This window comes from Penicillium psychrofluorescens, assembly GCF_964197705.1.
Source record: "Penicillium psychrofluorescens genome assembly, chromosome: 2".
NCBI classification, from domain to species: Eukaryota; Fungi; Ascomycota; class Eurotiomycetes; order Eurotiales; family Aspergillaceae; genus Penicillium; species Penicillium psychrofluorescens.
The window spans coordinates 2,629,654-2,647,267 of record NC_133440.1 but is presented as its reverse complement, the minus strand read 5'-3'; the positions used below and the strand labels follow the sequence as shown (position 1 = coordinate 2,647,267).

Here is a 17,614-nt window from a genome sequence, read left to right as displayed (position 1 = left end):
TTAATCCACGTCTACGATCGTTGGACTAACGAGGGAAGTTGCCACCTGCCCTCTCCAGTATGAATACGTAGGCTAGAAATACCCCTCCAATACATAGCGCTTCCGGGTATTTGTTTATGCTTCCGGGACAGCGGAAAGACTCCAGGTCGTTGCGGAAATAGATGTATGAGGGGAGAATGGGTCCGGAAATACCCCATGCAAATAAATACGGGAACCAAGCCCGCCACAGCTCGGCAATACGGATCTTTCTGATGCAGTAGTGCAGGGGAAGAATGACCCACTACTGTCTAGTCGATTTAGCTCGCGAAACCAGACGTATGAGGGGGAAATGGGTCTGGAAATACCCCATGCAAATAACTACCCCGGGGCTATGCGTTTATTTTCAATCAAATGTCCTTATCTTGTCGCTGACTGAGTGTTGAAAGGTTGGCAGCTTTGAGGTAGCTCATGTAGTTAAACTTGCGTGACTGTTGATTACCCGATTCTCACCAATCCGCAGCCCCACCACGGGCCAATCGGGGCCCATTTGACCCGGAATTCTTCATGCGCACCTCGCCTAAAGGGACATTTAACATGGTTATTACAACTGCTGATTCCAGACAACTCTTTCAGGATCTACTCTGTTTCAGTCGGCTGTGTACCCTCAGCCATGCCCGTGTTCACCGAGTACTCGGCTGCGTCCAGGGAGCTGCGCGTTCTCCCCTCGTTCGCGCCTCCGCTACCGCGTCTGACGTCTAGAATTGCTGCGGGCAATGAAGAAAAATTCGAGGTTGTGATTGTAGGCGCTGGTCCTGCTGGTTTGATGCTAGAGCTTCTTTTGGCACGATATGGCCTAGATGATGATTCGTTATTATGCGTCGACGCGAAGCCGACGACACTAAAATCGGGACAGGCCGATGGTCTACAGCCTCGCACCCTGGAGACACTAAAGTCTTTGGGTCTAGCAGATGAGATTCTCTGTGAAGGCTGTCAAATGTGGCAGGTACTGTTGTGGCTCGAGTTCTGAGTTTCGGATGTACAACAACCGTTTAACCGCTGATTTATCGTACAGGTGGCATTCTGGAACCCTTCGGACGACAAGGACAAAATTATTGAACGCACTTCAATCGTACCTGATGTTGCTGTTCCGGCCCGATACCCGCACGAAGTCACCATCCACCAAGGGCGAATCGAGCGAATCCTGGAAACAGATCTTTTGCGCTACTCAAAACGCGGTGTTCAGCGGAATACGAACCTCCTTGACGTCAAGATCGATGAAGTCGGTGACACTGAATTCCCAGTGGTGGCTGAAGTCGAAACAAATGGGCAAAAGCGTACCGTGCGGTCGAAGTATTTGGTGGGTGCCGATGGTGCCCACTCAGTTGTTAGTCGATGCATGGGACTGAAGCTAGAGGGCGAATCGAGTGACCATATTTGGGGTGTCGTTGATTTGGTTGTTGACACAGACTTTCCCGATATCCGTCGCCGATGTGCCATTCACTCGCCATCCGGCTCTGTGATGATCATCCCTCGTGAACGTATTGCTACCGGGGAATATCTCACGCGGCTTTACGTGCAAGTTCCTGGCGATGTCAAGCCAGACAGTGACCAACAACCAATTGATGGTACGGGAGTGGCATCTGTGTCCGATGCAAGGTCTCGTCGTGGTCAAGTCACTGAGAAGACTATCTTTGAAAATGCTGCCGCTGCATTCAAGCCATATTACATCCGACCCAAGAAGGATGGAGCAGTGGATTGGTGGGCGGCTTATCAGATTGGCCAGCGAGTAACGAATAGTTTCTCAGTCAAGGATTCGGCTAAGGTCAACCGAGTTTTCATTGCTGGCGACGGTATGTTGCCCATTGTAAGATTGGAACAAATGCATATTGACAAAAGTCCTCGCTACAGCTTGCCATACTCATAGTCCCAAGGTAAATTAGGAGTATCGTCAACTGGCCTCGTTAATCACTAATCATGTATCTAGGCAGGTCAAGGAATGAACGTTTCTATGATGGACTCATACAATCTGGCTTGGAAACTGATCTATTCCATCAATGGTCTGACACCGTATAGTGAAGGGCAACCCGACGGCATTCTCGACACATATCACACTGAAAGACATACCATAGCTCAAGAGCTGATTGAATTCGACCGTGCATTTTCATCCATGTTCTCGGGCAAAATCGGTGCCTCTAAAGACGGCGCTGGTAGTCTAACCCATGGAGAATTCCTCGAGGTATTCAGTAAAGGCAATGGATTTACGAGCGGCTGCGGCATTGAGTACCCGGAAAATATGATAGTGAACCGCACACTGAAAGAGGATAACAATCCGATCCATGGCACTGATTATCTGTCTGGTGTTCTGCGGCCAGGACGGAGATTGCTCAATGTGCGCATCATTCGACATGCGGACGGCTACCGTCGTGATCTTCAGGATGGTGAGACATAGAACTGGTTCTCTTTCGAATGCAAGGCTAACCTCCAGCCTAGACTTTCCTTCTACCGGCCGTTTCCGCATTCTTTGCCTCACGTCCTCAGACCTGCTCAACCCGCGGGGTATCTCTGCACAGACATTGAAACAGCTGTCACAGCTAATCGGTCGATTTCCGCAATCATTGGTTGAGCAGGTGGCCATTCACCCGCGTTTGCCCAAAGATTTCATGTGGAATGACGTCCCATCCGAGCTGAAGTTGCGCTCTGAAATGTCATTTTACAGCGGTTACGAGATGGACGATGTGTACGGAATCTATGGCGTGAAACCGGAGAAAGGAGCTGTTGCAGTTATTCGGCCAGATGGATATGTTGGAGTGGTCGCCGAATTGGCTGATGTGGGACGAGTTGCAACCTTCCTAGAAAAATGTATTCGGACGATCTAAGGAGAATATATTCGATATGTATTTCACAGCATGCACATAGATTTTCAACCAAATAGCACCATAAAATGGAAATTGCCGCACAAGCACCAAAACAAGGGCTCTTTCAAATTAATCGTACTAGAGATTTCCATAGTCCCACCACGTGGAAAATCCTTCAACATTGGGAACAGTAGATTCCGAGTCTTGATATTCCAGACTCTCCAGGTCATCAAACTGAGTAGGATCGGTCCATAACCAAGGGGTATTCGACATCAGGCTGTCGGCAGGTGCGACCAATACATCTCGAAGCCCCATACCACTTGGAGAAACCGGCGTGGAAGACACGTTGGTCATGCGTGGTGGTATGTGCACAGCCTGGCCGCCATCAGCAGTATTGACTGTCACTTCCGGTGACATTGCAACAATTATTTCAAGGGTAGAACTAGAGCTCTCCTCTAGATCCTTTCGAGATGATGTCGGAGTGAGGGAAGGATGTAGTAGACCACTAGTGGACATTTCTTGAGATTCCGGGGCAAGATTGATTTCAAGTACATCCCACATCAAAGGTATACTCAGATGTATTTTGGCAGGCGCCCAGTCAAATTCAAGGTTGTCCGAGCCAGAGGCGATGCGTGTCATTTTGTCGAGGGAACGGTCCTAACCAGGTCAGCTCACATTTGTTAGGTGTTAAGGAAAGTAAAAACGTACCAAGGCTGCACATGCAGGAGAGAAAGCTACAAAGCTTTTCAAAAATCTCCGACATTTGGTGAAGTCCGCTTTCGATTTATGTTTCAGTCTTGGATCTGCAGCACAGCAATAGTACAAATGCACTGTCGCTGCAATTGCAGCAGCATGCCCAAAAAAAGGGTCAATCAGTCGGAAGTTTTTGTCTGAAACCATATCGATCATTCGAACAACCCAGGTAGCATGCAACAGTACCTGTTCCGAAGATCGTCTCCAAAAAGCGTTGGGAATGGCTAGATTCGGGTTATGCTGCGACGCGACGATGTAGAGAAAAGGGTGGTTCAACACAGTGAGAATTGAATGGTAGGTAAACTGTAGCTTCAGCCAAGGGGCCCAGTAATCCCTCATAACTTCGAGTTCATCTGCTTCGCGCTCATAAAACTTGACAGAATCGTATCGATGACATAGCGAAAGCTTATTCTCAATTTCCGTCAAGTCAGATAGTACCATGGAGTACATGGAATCGTGTCGCCAAGGTTCTTTGAGTCGATTCTGAGCACAGTCGGCAACGTATGCCCGTACGCGACTCCAAACCCAATTGATATGAGCTGCCAAATTCCAGATTCCGATGTCGCTTGACGTTGAGCACCCGATCTCATCATTTGGAAAAGGGGGATGCTTTGAGCCGGGTTCTTTAAGCAGTCCTTCACTGCAGGTTGAAACATAGACTGAGCGTAGAATCTCGGTTGGGACGCTGAGAAATCCATTTTGCTGACCATATGTTTGCTCCAGTGATTGAAGGCTCCAAAACAGCCTTTTCTTTCTTTCCTTCATGTAATTTTCGGCTGTATAAGCTGATTCGAAATCAAGCATAGCGGATCGACAGAGCTGAAAAGCAAGACCAAGGTAGAATCGACCCAACTGCATGTTGCCATCTATATAGCTGTCAACATCCAATGGGGGTTTGCACATTAAGACTAGTTGTACTTACCAACAAATGAAGAGTAGGAGAGCAGACACAGGCTCTCAATCGTTCCAAGTTCCACTGTTCCATTTGCAACACGAAGCATGATCAGACTTTTTGCACTATCACCATAGTGTTTTAATCGGTCACGATCTCGAGAGAAGCGCGAAGTGAGCGCCAAAATGCTACAAGCAAGCTCCTCAGGGATATAGCTCGTGTCCTCAACGTCTTCACGATCAAAGCACCAAATGGGCTGTCTGTGGCAATATTCAAAGTAGAGATCCAATCCTCTGCTAATAGACGTAGGGGGTGGCTGTTGACTTGAGTTATCGAGACCGAGTCCGAGAGACAGCAAGTCATTAAGGGTGTACCCGGGATCACTGCCTGAGGGGTGGGTATTTGCCGAGTATGATGATTCTGAGACATCCTCGTGTGCATGTTCACCATGGTTGGATCTAAAGGCCTGTCAGTTGAACCTCGAAGAATCGGGTGTGGTGGAATAAACGGTACCTTGAGCCATTGAGAATTGCATTTACTTTCTCTTCCAAGGATGCAAGTCTATCTTCCTATCAACATTGTCAATACTCAGGCATCAAGGATAGATACGCGGTGTGAGGTTTACAGATTGGCCACCTCGCCCTGCTCTGACAGTAGGCGTATAATAACAAGGCTGATTAAGGCGTACACAACTTGAACATGCGGGTTTTTCTGCAGGACAACGAGTTTTCTTTCGACTAAATAATAGTAGATTAGCACCACTGAAACAAAGGCGGAACAAAGGTGACCAACCGGCAGTTAAGACAAGCCTCATGAGAGCGAAGCCTACCACGAGTACTTTCTCGCGGCATTATATGGGTATCTCAGCAGTACGTAAAGAGGGAAGCCGAGTGGAATTCCCACTAGATTTGGGGTGCCTGTTGACGGAATTCGCCGACTAAGTGGGTTTGCCAACGGTTGCAATCACCTCAAAGACACTTGGACTTTCAGTAGATCGTAGTCAAGAGAGGCCATAGTGATTATAGCTCAAGCATGTAGGGTGTAAACAAAAACAAGGCACGACTGAAAGCTTGCCGCTTTACCATTGAGGGTGTTCATTAATTATGGTGGAGGTGGTGGCATGAGGGAGGAGGGGGGGAATGCAGCAATCGCCCCAATCCAAGTCTGGATCACAAAAGACTGGTTCACCGACCGGGCAGGGTCTGGTGGCCCAGGTCGACCCTCGCCTGGCTAAAACAACAAAGAACACGTTACTAATATTTTGGTTTTAGTCTATCAGGCGATCCGTTGCCACGGTCCGTGCTGATGGTTCTAGTGTGGAACGATGCCACTTTGGTGGAGCAAACTTCGACTTTCACTAAAAGAGGTTAAAAAGTCCATGTGGAGATGATTTGATGCGTGGGTCAGCCCCTTTTTCGCCCTGCCTGCCTGATGCCTAAACTATAATATTCTAAAACTGATTGATTCTTACTATCGCCCAAACGCGTTGGTCTCGTATTTGGCTTTGAACAAGTCATGCGTTGATTGCAGTATATGCAAGCGGGCATTTCGGTTTGTAGATTTTCCAAACCACTGTATAGAATCTCGGGTAAGATTTCAGATTTATTAATCTTGGGGTAGTAGATTATTCTTTCAAGGGTTATAGAGCGATTTAATCCGGGGCCAGGTATCTCTAGTAGGAATTCGCGTTGCAGAAAAATCGATTGAAGGAATTTGTTTTCAGCAGTTGTGCACAACAGGGGCGGGAAAAAACTATCTGCTATGCCGCCCAGCATAATCTTGGACTCAAATCATTATGAAACATTAAATATAAAATAGTCATTGCAGTCTTCATATCATTACCGAATTGGAATACAGAAATCACTGAACAAGGGTTGCAGCACTGGCTCCACAAGCCATGCCTCCGCAGCAGCCGTCAGACTGGCGAGCGACAGTGGCACAGCTGTCAGCACCCTGGTCTCTAGTGGTCAAGTCTGTACAGAAATCCATATCGCTCTGGCTAGTCGAAGCTTCACTTGGCAGGGTTTGTCGAGCTGGCCAGATCTGCTGTTGCGCCTCCTCTTCTCTCTTGTAGTGCTCTTGCAAAAGCTCACGGACAGTCTTCTGGAAGAAAAGTGGACCTTTCTCCAGCCTGGGATGTAATTCGCCATTGACAAAAACGCCAATGTTCAAGTTCTTCTGCGTCGCAATGCAGAGCTCCTTGTCTTCTGACATGATCCGCTTGTACATCCCACTAATCAATTCGAAGTCATCATCGCTAGCGTTCTTATGTCGGTATACTTCGTATTTCATCGCACACTGGTTTTGAGAAGTAGGTGCCCATCTCTGCATGAAGAAGAAATTTGATCTAAGTAAGTCAGCGATGCTCTGGATATTGAGCATAATGGAATTGGGCACTTACGTCACTGTCATTGAGGCATTAGGAAAGTAATAGGTACTTGCAGTCCTTATCTGGTCTGATTTGGCGTTCGCGAAATGAATGATGCTTCCATCCTTGGTATCGACAGCGTAAGAACTGAGATCTGCCACAGCAGAAATATCGGGATGTGTCGTCCCGCAGTGGTAACATTCATTGTAATTGTCGGCCAGAATCTTCCAGTTGTACTCCCCAGTCATCTCCCACGTGTGGTCAAATTTGTAGTCCTCGAAGTTGAAGTCCTGGAATCGAGGCTGAAGGTCAATGCCCTTAAAATCGTCCTCCCAAGAGATCTCGGGCTTTTCTCCCCCGTCCAGATTAACCCAAATGAATCCATTGCAATCAACATGAACATGAACTGGCAGCAATCCATTCTTGCTCTTGTCAAAACCCTCTAGCTCTTGGTAGCCAGGTGCTTTGGCTAGCTTGCCGTTGAGTCCGTAGGACCAGCCGTGATATTTGCAAGAAAAGATCCTGGATGTACCGCCCTCTTCAGTCACCACAGGAAACGCACGGTGTCTGCAAACATTGTGGAAACCGTTGATGTTTCCTTCACGGTCACGGACAAGAATGAAGGGGTATCCAGCCACATCATAGCGGAGCCAATCTCCAGTGTTGGGAAGTCGCAATTTATGGGTAGTGAGCATCCATTTTCTAGAGAAGATCGCCCGTCTCTCAAGCTCGTAAATCTCTTCAGACCTGTACCAAGAGGATGGCAAAGCTCTCACGGGCGCATTGGCATCCTTGGTGGGCACAGGGGCTGGACTGCTCTCAAAGCCCAAGTAGTTTTTCAAGATAGATGGGACCATCACGACAAGCAAGACAGGTGTATGTGTGGATGGATGGGGGTGCTTGGTATCGGAATTGTTAAGAATCTGGAACTCAGGCATTCATCTCGAGAAGAGGATGAACCATTTATATAGCAGCAAGCTACAAAAAACAACTTTGACCTTGATAGGAGCCGATACTGGTGTTCCGTTAGGTTGTTCCATATCAGAGTTATCCCGATCACTGGACCGGAATATGATAGTGGCGTTAGTTTTAAGAATAGACACAAGATTATTCAGGGCCGTTTCCCCAAGGTATGATGGCTTCGGTATGCGGTGTGCATGCGCCGACGAATGAACGCCACCCGGTTTTGATCGGTGTTGCTACCGTCTTACGCCTTGATTGCCCCACTACGGTCGAATCCAATGATGTATGCTTATCATAATAAGGTTCGGTGCAATTAACCTAATCAGTTCTGGATTTCCCTCTAGAAGGTGTGCCACTGAAGTAAAGTTAAGGAATGGAAAGCTTTTCGAGTTTCGGATGAGCGTCACGACCTTGATTCAATTAGCTTAAAATTATCTCTTCCGTCCAACACATCATTGTACTTTATGATTCTGTACGGTACCTATTTTTCTTCCGCCCAAAGAAGTAATTGTATCACATTATTTACAATTTATTCTGTCTGGTCGCTTCTCTCCAAAGCGTCACTAACGGACCATCTTTCCCATACACGGGGTCATATTCCGGCATTACAACCGCCCTTATCTCATCCTCCAATTTCTTCATATCTTCTTTGCCTTTGCAAAAGTCGTTACGCCATTTAGGGCATTGCTGTTTATTACCGCTGGGTTAGCAGAAGTCATGGTTAGCGCGGGGGATGATGTACTTCTGGATATACTCCAATATAGCGATAAGCGTCCCGCGCAGTAATTGATCGATGGGACACGCCTGCGGGAACGACCACAACATCACCAGCAGTGACATCTATCTCAACACCTCCTGTAGAGGTTTTATGGCGTTCACGGCCCAGGACTAACCTCGAGCTACCTTGTAAAATGGCTAAAGCCGGTGTCAGCATCTCTGGGCAGTTTATCATCTATTGGATTTTGCAGGTTACCATAGCATTCATGGCTGTTGGGATGGAAATGTGCTTCCCAGATGGCTCCCCATTCACCCTACAGAATGCGGTGAGTACCAAAGAAAAGGAATTGATGAGCGTGCAAGAAGTATGTAGTCGTGTAGATAGAACGAGGAGGTATTACAGCGAACCCACCCTAACTTACCCGCTTTTCCCAGTGATTTCCCTCGCAGAGAGCTTGAGCTGATTCGCGGGTTACGGGCCGATGAAGTACATTGCGGTACACGAGAGCAGGAAGCCGGTTGTTTGGAACGAATTCACCTTTGGAGATGTAGTAGGCTTCTGGCTGCATCATCTCTTCTTGTGTTATTCCCATAATATTGGTGGAAATCTAGATCAAAACAGTCCTGTCAAGGAGACTGGACAAAACTAGCTTGTTCCAAGAGAGAAGAATCAGTTCGACGTGGACTCATGCCATCTGACGTTACTCGCTGCTAGCGCCCCCACGGTGGGATGTCATAAGCTCCGCTTTTAAAACCGATCACATGAGCGGTTCCTTATCGGCCCCTCGGATCCCGTTCGTTGTTTGAAAATGTGTTCATTGATCCCAATACAAAAGGTCCTCGTTCCAGAATTGCCACTAGTATGCGAAATCCGGTTTCATGTTTGCATTTCCTTGCAAGATCTGAGGGTCGTGGCCAACTTCGAGAATATAATAGGTACTTAGGCGAACATTGCGTATGCTCACATCGATCGGCACATAAAAATTCAAGATATTAGCTTTCCATACCGATATGTGAGACAGGAATGCTAGGGTGATCCCGAGTAAACCGGAGCCTGAAAATGGCTCCCGGGATTCTAGACCTCGGAGCAGGCACCGATCGCCGGAAGTGCGAAGGAGCTTCGGTGGCGGCTGGTCACAAGGAGACAGCCACTTTAAAGGGAGCTATGCCTCGAATAGGAATCACGTTCCTATGTAGTCGCTAGCCGTCTTCAAATGAATAAAAACATTTTAATTGTTCTGTTTGGTCCATACCTTGTAGCCCATGCATATGTCGTGCTCGCTGAGGCAAATGACCATGCATAGGATCGAGCATTCACATTCCGCTTAATCAGATTAATGCAACGCATAGAGCCCAGCGCTTATTGGGTGCAAGAGGCTTGACAACCTGTAGACGAGTAGAAGCTTTCTCAGTCGATTATATCCTTCATCGCATTCAAGCGAACCTTAGAGCAGTGCCCCCTATACCGTTTATTGTGTCCAAAGAAATATTTAATGTCACTCTGAAATAAACCAATACCTCACCTTTTGCGCAACAGAGTTTTTAACAAAACTAATTTATTAAACACTTACATAAATATTTGAACATGCTATACGATATTTAATTGATCCGCCCGTACCTCTCTGTGGGCGAGTCTTTATCGCCTTCGGGGAAATTGTTACAATACAGCCTCAATTGTAATCTGGACCCTCGAGGCTTTCCGTGTTAGGACAGGGAAGTAAAACGGGCCGTGAGGACGGGCCGTGATACGGTCCAGATCTGCCCCAGAAACCACGAGAACGGACTCTAGAACTCCGCCGCGGAGCTTAGATCCCATTCAAAGCGGCCGTGAAATGGTATAAATGTTCGAATGAACAAGGAGGGACGACCGATAAAACTATTTAGCAAAGAGAAATGCCACAAAGGATGCCGGGGACTGATACCTCAGGCAGCAAGGCAGAATGAGGCTTCCAGTTTCTTGGCTCTTGCTCGATCCACCCTACGTACTACGTTGATTTCTCTACACTTCTCCGGGGCAGCGATGGTATTATCGCATTCTGAACGGCTGTCTGTAATGAATCATAATTTGAGAGTTTGTACGGTCGACCGAAGTTTATGATTTCCGAACAGAGTGCTGGTCAAAGAGAAGACTGACCGGGGTTGTACGCCACTGATTCGTATGCATTGCCCTTTTCCGGCACCGACGATTTTCGCTGATGCTAAATAGATAGGAGAGATGCCTCTCATATCTGTGTTTTCTTGCGCTTTTTGGTCGATCCTGATGTGGCTTTGAGAACCCCGGGCATCATGTCTGCATGACTCACAATAGCAGGTGTCTCGAGGACCTCATGCAAACTCTCTTTGACATTTTTGAAGTTATGAGTGGGCAAGTGAGAAAATACGGCCGAAGTATTGGCTGCCAGTCTGACACAGATTATGATTACGGTTTGTCCAATCGAGAAAGCTATACGAGACTTGATTTCAAGGTTGATTGTTGAAGATGTTTTGAAACTGTTAACGATCTGAATTAAGTAGCAGCCACCCAGACTTCAAACAAAGATTATGGTGACAGGGCATCATGTGGGCGCTTAGCCTCAATGGGGGTTGTGTTTTTCTTTGTTCGGCTTCCACGAAGGTTTTACTTTTAAGTGCTACCTAGCCCGTTGCCTCTTTTTCCATGCATAAAATTCGCATTTCAAGTCACTGTTCCGTCCCTTGCGCTGGTGCCCTCCGAAACAACTTTCGGCTCAACATGCTGCTGGTGCATCTCCTCGGTTGGTCGCTCCTGGCCGTAGTTGCCTTGACAGAAACGACAACAACATCCGCGACAGAGGAAAAAATGAATACTACATCCACATTCACCACCGTTTCTACAACTGGCATCGCTACTCACACCATTAAAGTTGGCCCGAAGACGGCGCCGCATCGATATGTACCGCATAAAATCACAGCTAACGCCGGCGATATTGTTGTTTTCGAGTTTTACCCAGCGAATCATTCGGTTGTCAAGGCAGACTATCTTGCTCCTTGTGTGCCTGCTAGCGGGGGATTATTTTACTCCGGTGCATTTAATACGTTTGACGAAGATAATGGCAATCTTGCTGGTCCAGTGAGTTAATAAATCAAATTGACGAAGGTGTCGACAGGCACACGAAGTAGCTAACTGTTAAAATCCAGGTGCCGACTTGGTCAATACGTATCAATGATACCAAGGTATGTGCCAAGTACAATATTAGTAAAGAACTACTCTAACGTATGCAATTTCAGCCGACATTCTTTTACTGTACCGCTATCGACTCGTGTATAGTAAATGGCATGGTAGGAGCCATCAACCCAGTATGTCTGCTTTTCACACCAAAACCAAACAATAACAAACACTGATTTGTGGTGAAAGGATTCAAACGAGACATATGACACACAATTTCACAAAGCACTCACATACCCCTATATGTTAGTTCCGGGACAGTCAACGCCAGCCGAAGGCGATTCAGATTCAAGCACTACTATATCGACATCGGCTCCCAGTGCCACAGGTAATTTGTCTCAAGGCAGCCATAGGTTGAGTGGTGGTGCAATTGCCGGAATTATAATTTCATGTTTGGCCTTTGTGTCCCTTCTAATGTCACTTTTCGTCGTGATGGGTCGCAATCGACTGTACAAAAAGTGGATTTCGTCACAAGATGGACGTTCTGAGCGCACTGCCCAGTGGGCACTCTTAAATTCTAACAGGCAGTCCTGGAATTATCGGCATCACAGTGAGCTGACTGGTGATACTCCAAAGCTCGGCACGGCAGATGTAGCATCTGTGTCCAGTCATATTCAAAAGGGCTACTCGTCACCACCCAGTTCCATGTCGCCAACTGTCCCTTCTTCGTCCCAGAAAGGGCTTCCGTCTTGGCACTGGGATAACCCCCAACCTCGGGTTATTCGCGAACCGAGGGAGCTGGATGCCCATAGTGTTGTTTCTTTGGTGCCTCAGAGCAGGGATCACGAATGAATGAAACGGTTCTTGATGGGAAAAGTTTGTCAACTGGATGTTGTGCGTCTAGTATATATCTCGAGGCTTTGGTCATTGATTGATACTATCGCAGTCTTGTTAGTTTGCATTTAGATGCTTTTTCAGGCGCTTGCAGTGGCCTTGTTCATGGAAAATACGTGAAGACCAATGATCATTCCACTCAGCCGGAATTCTTTTCACACGGTCTGGTATTGACAGATATTCCATAGAATTAAGCAATAAGTGCTGTAAGTAACATTCTGGGATAAGCCAAAAGAGATATTTCAATTTAAGATTTTGGACATGTACACCCTCTTGAGTCCCTTTTCCTCGACTCGATGCGTTTCCATGTATCCGAGGCGAGCGTAATACCGAATATTTTCCGCCATGGCCTCATTTGTGTATAGCCTAATAGACGGATATCCCACTTCCAAAGCAATCTTCTCAGCGTATTCCATCATCCTTCGACCTAATCCCAATCCTTGCGCGGATGGAGAAACAGCGACGTTGTCCAATAATAACGAATTCTTTTCTGGAATGAGCACAAGGATTGCTTGTAAAATTCTGCCTTGCTCAATAACTGAGACCCGTCTTTCCTTGACCAATGCAGAATAGTCCTCCAACATCGGCCCCGGAGGTCGCCCTATACGTTCGATGTAAGGGGAGTAGGCCTGGCGAACAATCTCCTCGATGGCAACAACCTCGTTTAAATTGGCTAGCCGAGGTCCATGATTCATTGTGGGTGGTTTTTTCAATTCTTGCCCGAATAGATGGATGAGCGCGAAACTATTGTTCACGTCTTCCGCGCAGGTTTCTTTTGTTGCCGAAGGTAAGTTGCTTTGATAAAACAATGCTCCTATAATCTTCTGGCCACAGCTTAGAACAAGTTTGTATATTTCATGTTTTGCACACAAACAGTGGGGGAATGAGTCAGAGAGGTCTGCTTCGGCATCACCCGCTCCCTCCCTTAAATAGGGCATTAATAACCTACAATCTTTAGAGAATGGCTTCAGTTCTCCACAATGGCTCAAAGTCGGCACCTGCTATGCGAAGAACTTTGAACCGAGCGAAACAGTTTTCTTGTTTAATTTCTCGGGTTAAAGACTGATGCGGGGCATTCGACCCCATGAGGGTGTTTTGGACGGGCCCCATCCGAATTAGGGTTTTAGTCTTGACTATGGGGGAGAAAGTGGGTCTAGGGCTCGTCCGAATCGGCTTTGTAACCCTGGTCCATAATGCCTTAAAGGACCCTGCCCTCAAGAAATAGATATAGTTTCCTACCACCGTGTAGTTGTTTGTCGGGGTTCACATGCATAAGCATTCAGGCCCAATTGATGATTGGCCTCAGGCAAGAGTCTTGGCCGTCTTGGCCGTCTTGGCCAATGCGCCCGCTCAGTGGTGGCCAGCACTGGCCAGTATCTCCATATGCAGCCCGATCCCCAATTCTGCAAGCCTACGTGTGGCTATCAACTGCTGCTACGTTGAAGTATCCGACACTTCCAATTCAAAATCACATCATTGTCATATGCATAATGGTGGAAAGAGCACTATCTTCAACCCGATCCAAGTAACCCTCCTCGGGCCCAGGCAACTCATCACTCAAGCTCTGTGAAGCTCAATGACGGCTGCTTCCGTCGAGCGCAAAGAGAATCTCACATGCCCCTCATGTTCATGGAAAGATTGGATTTCAGGCTGGCCAAATTCTGCAAGCCTCCCGTCGGTATAGTTCCAATTGAGACCGCCCCAGGAGATACATGTCACTGCTTCTGCCCCTGGCCCAGTGAGCCGTTTGATCTCAGCCCTCTTCACACCCGGTGGCAAAGAAAAGGCAATTTTTTGAACAGGTCGAGAATATGGCGTTGTGGAATTCCATTCGTCCAAGTTCACGACAACATATTTGGATAAGATATCCCCTTCATAAACTGCATAGGCGGACAAGTCCCACCGGCCTAAATCGAGTGACTTGACTTGTACCTTGGGGTGTTTGCCAATGACGTCGGCAGCGAGCAATTGACCGTAAAGAGGAGGTCTCACTTGAGGGGACTGTCCATTGTATTCAATGGGAACCCAAGCGGTATACCCAAATGTAGTTCCTTGAATAAGATTGAAACGTGTGATGTTCTTTAAAAGAATGTCAGATAGTATGGAATGCTAGATCACAGTGGACATACCAGGCTCATTCCATAAAGCAGGAAATCCACAAGCCATAGGGAGCTTCCAAAAACTCCCTCGTCTTGGCTCATGCCCAAGTTGACGTAGTCACTGTTGGTCTCACCAAGGAGAAACTGGATTGATGGGTTATTGGCCCGAATAACATTCATGTCTTCGGTATATTGGCTCAAGTTTGCAACGATTGCCGTATGGTTCATGAACGATCCTGAGCTAGATTAGAAACTTGACTAGTCGACTGATGCCCCTGCTCTTACCTTGAAGCCTAACCCACGGCTGGTTGCCCACAGCGTACCTGCGTTGAGGTTAGGAAACGTCGCTATAACATATGCTAAGGAAGAACAAACTGGTGCAATGAAACAGTTTTGACATGTCCATGCGAGTCAATACCATCTTTGAAGGCATTGTATCTGTCATCCAGTCAGTTCAATCTGTCTCTTTTTTTGTTCGTTTCCTTGATTGGACACTCACGTTGTGAAGTTGCTCATTGTGAAAACGAAAGTCAGAGCCTGGAATAGCTTCTCAGAATCCAGACCATACGAGTTTCCACGCAATACTTTTTCAGAAATCGAATCAGCAAAATGATTCCACTCTTCGACGTAGTTCGCGACCGTGTAATTCAGCGGCCTTACGGCTCCTGGGTAGAGGTCGGGTTCATTGCCAATCTCAAAAGCAACTAGATTGTCTTTTATGTGACCCAGAGCCACCTCTGCCTCCGCAATAGCATTTTCCAAGGCATCACTTTTGTTATTTGCAAGGTTCACTTGAAATGTCCAACGCGTTTCATAGAAATTCTCAAAGCCTTCGAAGAGCACAGGGCCTACCGTGACTTCAAGAGGAATGCCATTATCCGAAACGGATGAAAGAATTATGGCTTGGGTCTGGGAAGCGTTATACACAGTGCGATCGCTAAATCAATGTCAGTGATCGCCTTTTTACCTTTTCGGTACACTTTTTCTCACGCAGAAGTCCCTCCAACTCTAATATACGGCCACTCTCCGGTCTTTTCATGCAGAAGCTTGATTATGTCCTGTGAAAACAGATTGGGGTGACTTTTATTTCCTGTTTTTTTTTTTTTTTTTAGTATAAGCAGCATGTATATTCGGAATTATATTCATTCCTACCAGCATAATCTGCGAAGAAGTGAATCGGGATTGAGAACGACGCAAATGCATGCTCCACGGGCTTAGAAGCTCCGACGGGCAGGCGTACTTGGGCATTGATTTCTATTTCATGTCCCATCGCGCTCGATAGATACAAAGATATCATCCAGGCAATAAGAGCTAGGAAACCCATTTTGCATATTTATGTTAACGATAGATGTTCTCGGAAAATTGAGTGGAAAGATGTCGAGAATTTCTTGTCACCGAGATGTAACAACATGTTTCCCCGGAGTTTATATCTATAATCTCCCTGTCTATTCGTCATTTGTTTTAATTTGGAAACCCACTGCTGTTTAGGTTGTCGCAAGATACCTGTATGGGCATGCGCGGATTTCGGCTCTCGCACCGGGGCTCGGTCAGGCTCTCGGACTGCGGGATATATTGTGGGGTATTCGACGACTAATTCCTATTCGATATCTCCAAAACCATTCCTGCTGAAAATGCGGGGCTCGTTCCGTTTAAATATGTCGTCAAAGGGCATAGATATTGCGATCTACTCCAACACTAAAGGGGAGTGGAAAGTGCTGGGTTAACTATCACGTAACTGGAGTTCCTCCTAGCTCGATTCCTCCTAGCTCGATCGCAACTTAGCAAAAGTTTGACGATGATGATGTAATATGTATTTTGACAAGGCCATGAGTCTTTCAATAAAACCTATGCATGGCGGTACTCAATGATCGATTCATGCTAGGGATTAGTCCCACCATACTGTGCAGTAAAATGGTACCCAGTGGTCGGAGTAGGCTTTGTAAGCCTCAACGCCTAGCAGATGCAGTAGTTCACAAGTAGGAGTAGCAAAATGCGATTATTGAAGTCACACAAAATAATAGTAAACATTTCCAATACAGCATCAAGCCAGTAGTGGTTTACTGTTGCAACAATGATGGCCAAAACAAGGAAAGGGCAAGTGACGGCGAGCATAGTAAAGAAGAATTGTGTGTGGATAGCTTTTCGGGATGGTTTGCCGCGCAACCGCTGAAGGGTGCCAGAATGATAGAAGAAGGTGCAGCCTGCTACAAACGAGTATGTAATGCGATAGCATAGCTGTCATGTGAAAATCCCTCGAGAGAGCCGTTAAGATAGTCTAGATAGCTTCATGATCTTCCTCTTTCAGACAATTCATTACTTTTACAAATATCCTCCAGATAGCCAGTATTCAGCTCTCAAGAGTATGTGAAATGCAGACTTGGCATGGCAGCAAATTGGTTCATATAGTTGCTGCTCACCCAGACACTCTCAGCATGTTCTTGGTGAACAGTATTGAAGAATTGATAGGACACGAACAACAACCGAGGGGATATGCAAGGCCAGAAGCAAAATTTGATGAATGCCGCGGAATAACCTAGCTCATGGTCCGTCGGGCAATCGCGAATGTGTTAAAATCCGGAGCCGAATAGTAGTATTAGGAAAGAAAACTGTCCACAATGTGAGCAAACAGGTTTTACCAGTCAGGGGAGGGCAGATAAAATCTGCAGCACGGTGCCAGGAATGTGAACAAGCGAGTAAACAGGGTTCAAAAAGCTCATCGCGGAGTGATGGTTATGTGTGGAGAATTGCCAGAAATTGGATGCGCGGATGAGAAAGAAAAATGGAAAGCTGATTGCTGCTCGAACTCGATAATGCTGATGCCGTGATCTCGAGCGTCTTGCACAACCTCGACCTGAGCTGGCGCCAACCACTCAGCAGTGGCTTTTGTGACGTTTAAAAAAGATAATTCACAGCCCAGTAGAACATCTCGACCAGAACTGTGAATCTTTGAATGATCCCGCTGTGGATATG

At 46.7% G+C, this 17,614-nt stretch overlaps 4 protein-coding genes across 4 annotated transcripts; 1 reads left to right on the top strand and 3 right to left on the bottom strand.

Moving 5' to 3' along the window:
• Positions 1 to 649: 649 nt before the first annotated feature.
• Positions 650 to 2,855, top strand: PFLUO_LOCUS3189 (uncharacterized protein; the record flags this gene model as incomplete). The annotated part of the gene is made up of 5 exons (XM_073780408.1): positions 650 to 982; positions 1,052 to 1,829; positions 1,888 to 1,910; positions 1,964 to 2,417; positions 2,470 to 2,855. The coding sequence occupies 5 exons, from the start codon at positions 650 to 652 to the stop codon at positions 2,853 to 2,855; spliced, it is 1,974 nt and encodes a 657-aa protein (XP_073637266.1).
• A 117-nt stretch (positions 2,856 to 2,972) lies between these two features.
• PFLUO_LOCUS3188 (uncharacterized protein) lies at positions 2,973 to 3,473 on the bottom strand (the record flags this gene model as incomplete). The annotated part of the gene is made up of 1 exon (XM_073780407.1): positions 2,973 to 3,473. The coding sequence occupies one exon, from the start codon at positions 3,471 to 3,473 to the stop codon at positions 2,973 to 2,975; it is 501 nt and encodes a 166-aa protein (XP_073637265.1).
• Positions 3,474 to 6,339: 2,866 nt separating this feature from the next.
• On the bottom strand, positions 6,340 to 7,704 carry PFLUO_LOCUS3187 (uncharacterized protein; the record flags this gene model as incomplete). Its single annotated transcript, XM_073780406.1, has 2 exons — positions 6,340 to 6,826; positions 6,881 to 7,704. The coding sequence occupies 2 exons, from the start codon at positions 7,702 to 7,704 to the stop codon at positions 6,340 to 6,342; spliced, it is 1,311 nt and encodes a 436-aa protein (XP_073637264.1).
• Positions 7,705 to 14,533: 6,829 nt separating this feature from the next.
• PFLUO_LOCUS3186 (uncharacterized protein) lies at positions 14,534 to 15,160 on the bottom strand (the record flags this gene model as incomplete). The annotated part of the gene is made up of 5 exons (XM_073780405.1): positions 14,534 to 14,596; positions 14,675 to 14,880; positions 14,930 to 14,967; positions 15,020 to 15,082; positions 15,144 to 15,160. The coding sequence occupies 5 exons, from the start codon at positions 15,158 to 15,160 to the stop codon at positions 14,534 to 14,536; spliced, it is 387 nt and encodes a 128-aa protein (XP_073637263.1).
• Positions 15,161 to 17,614: the final 2,454 nt, after the last annotated feature.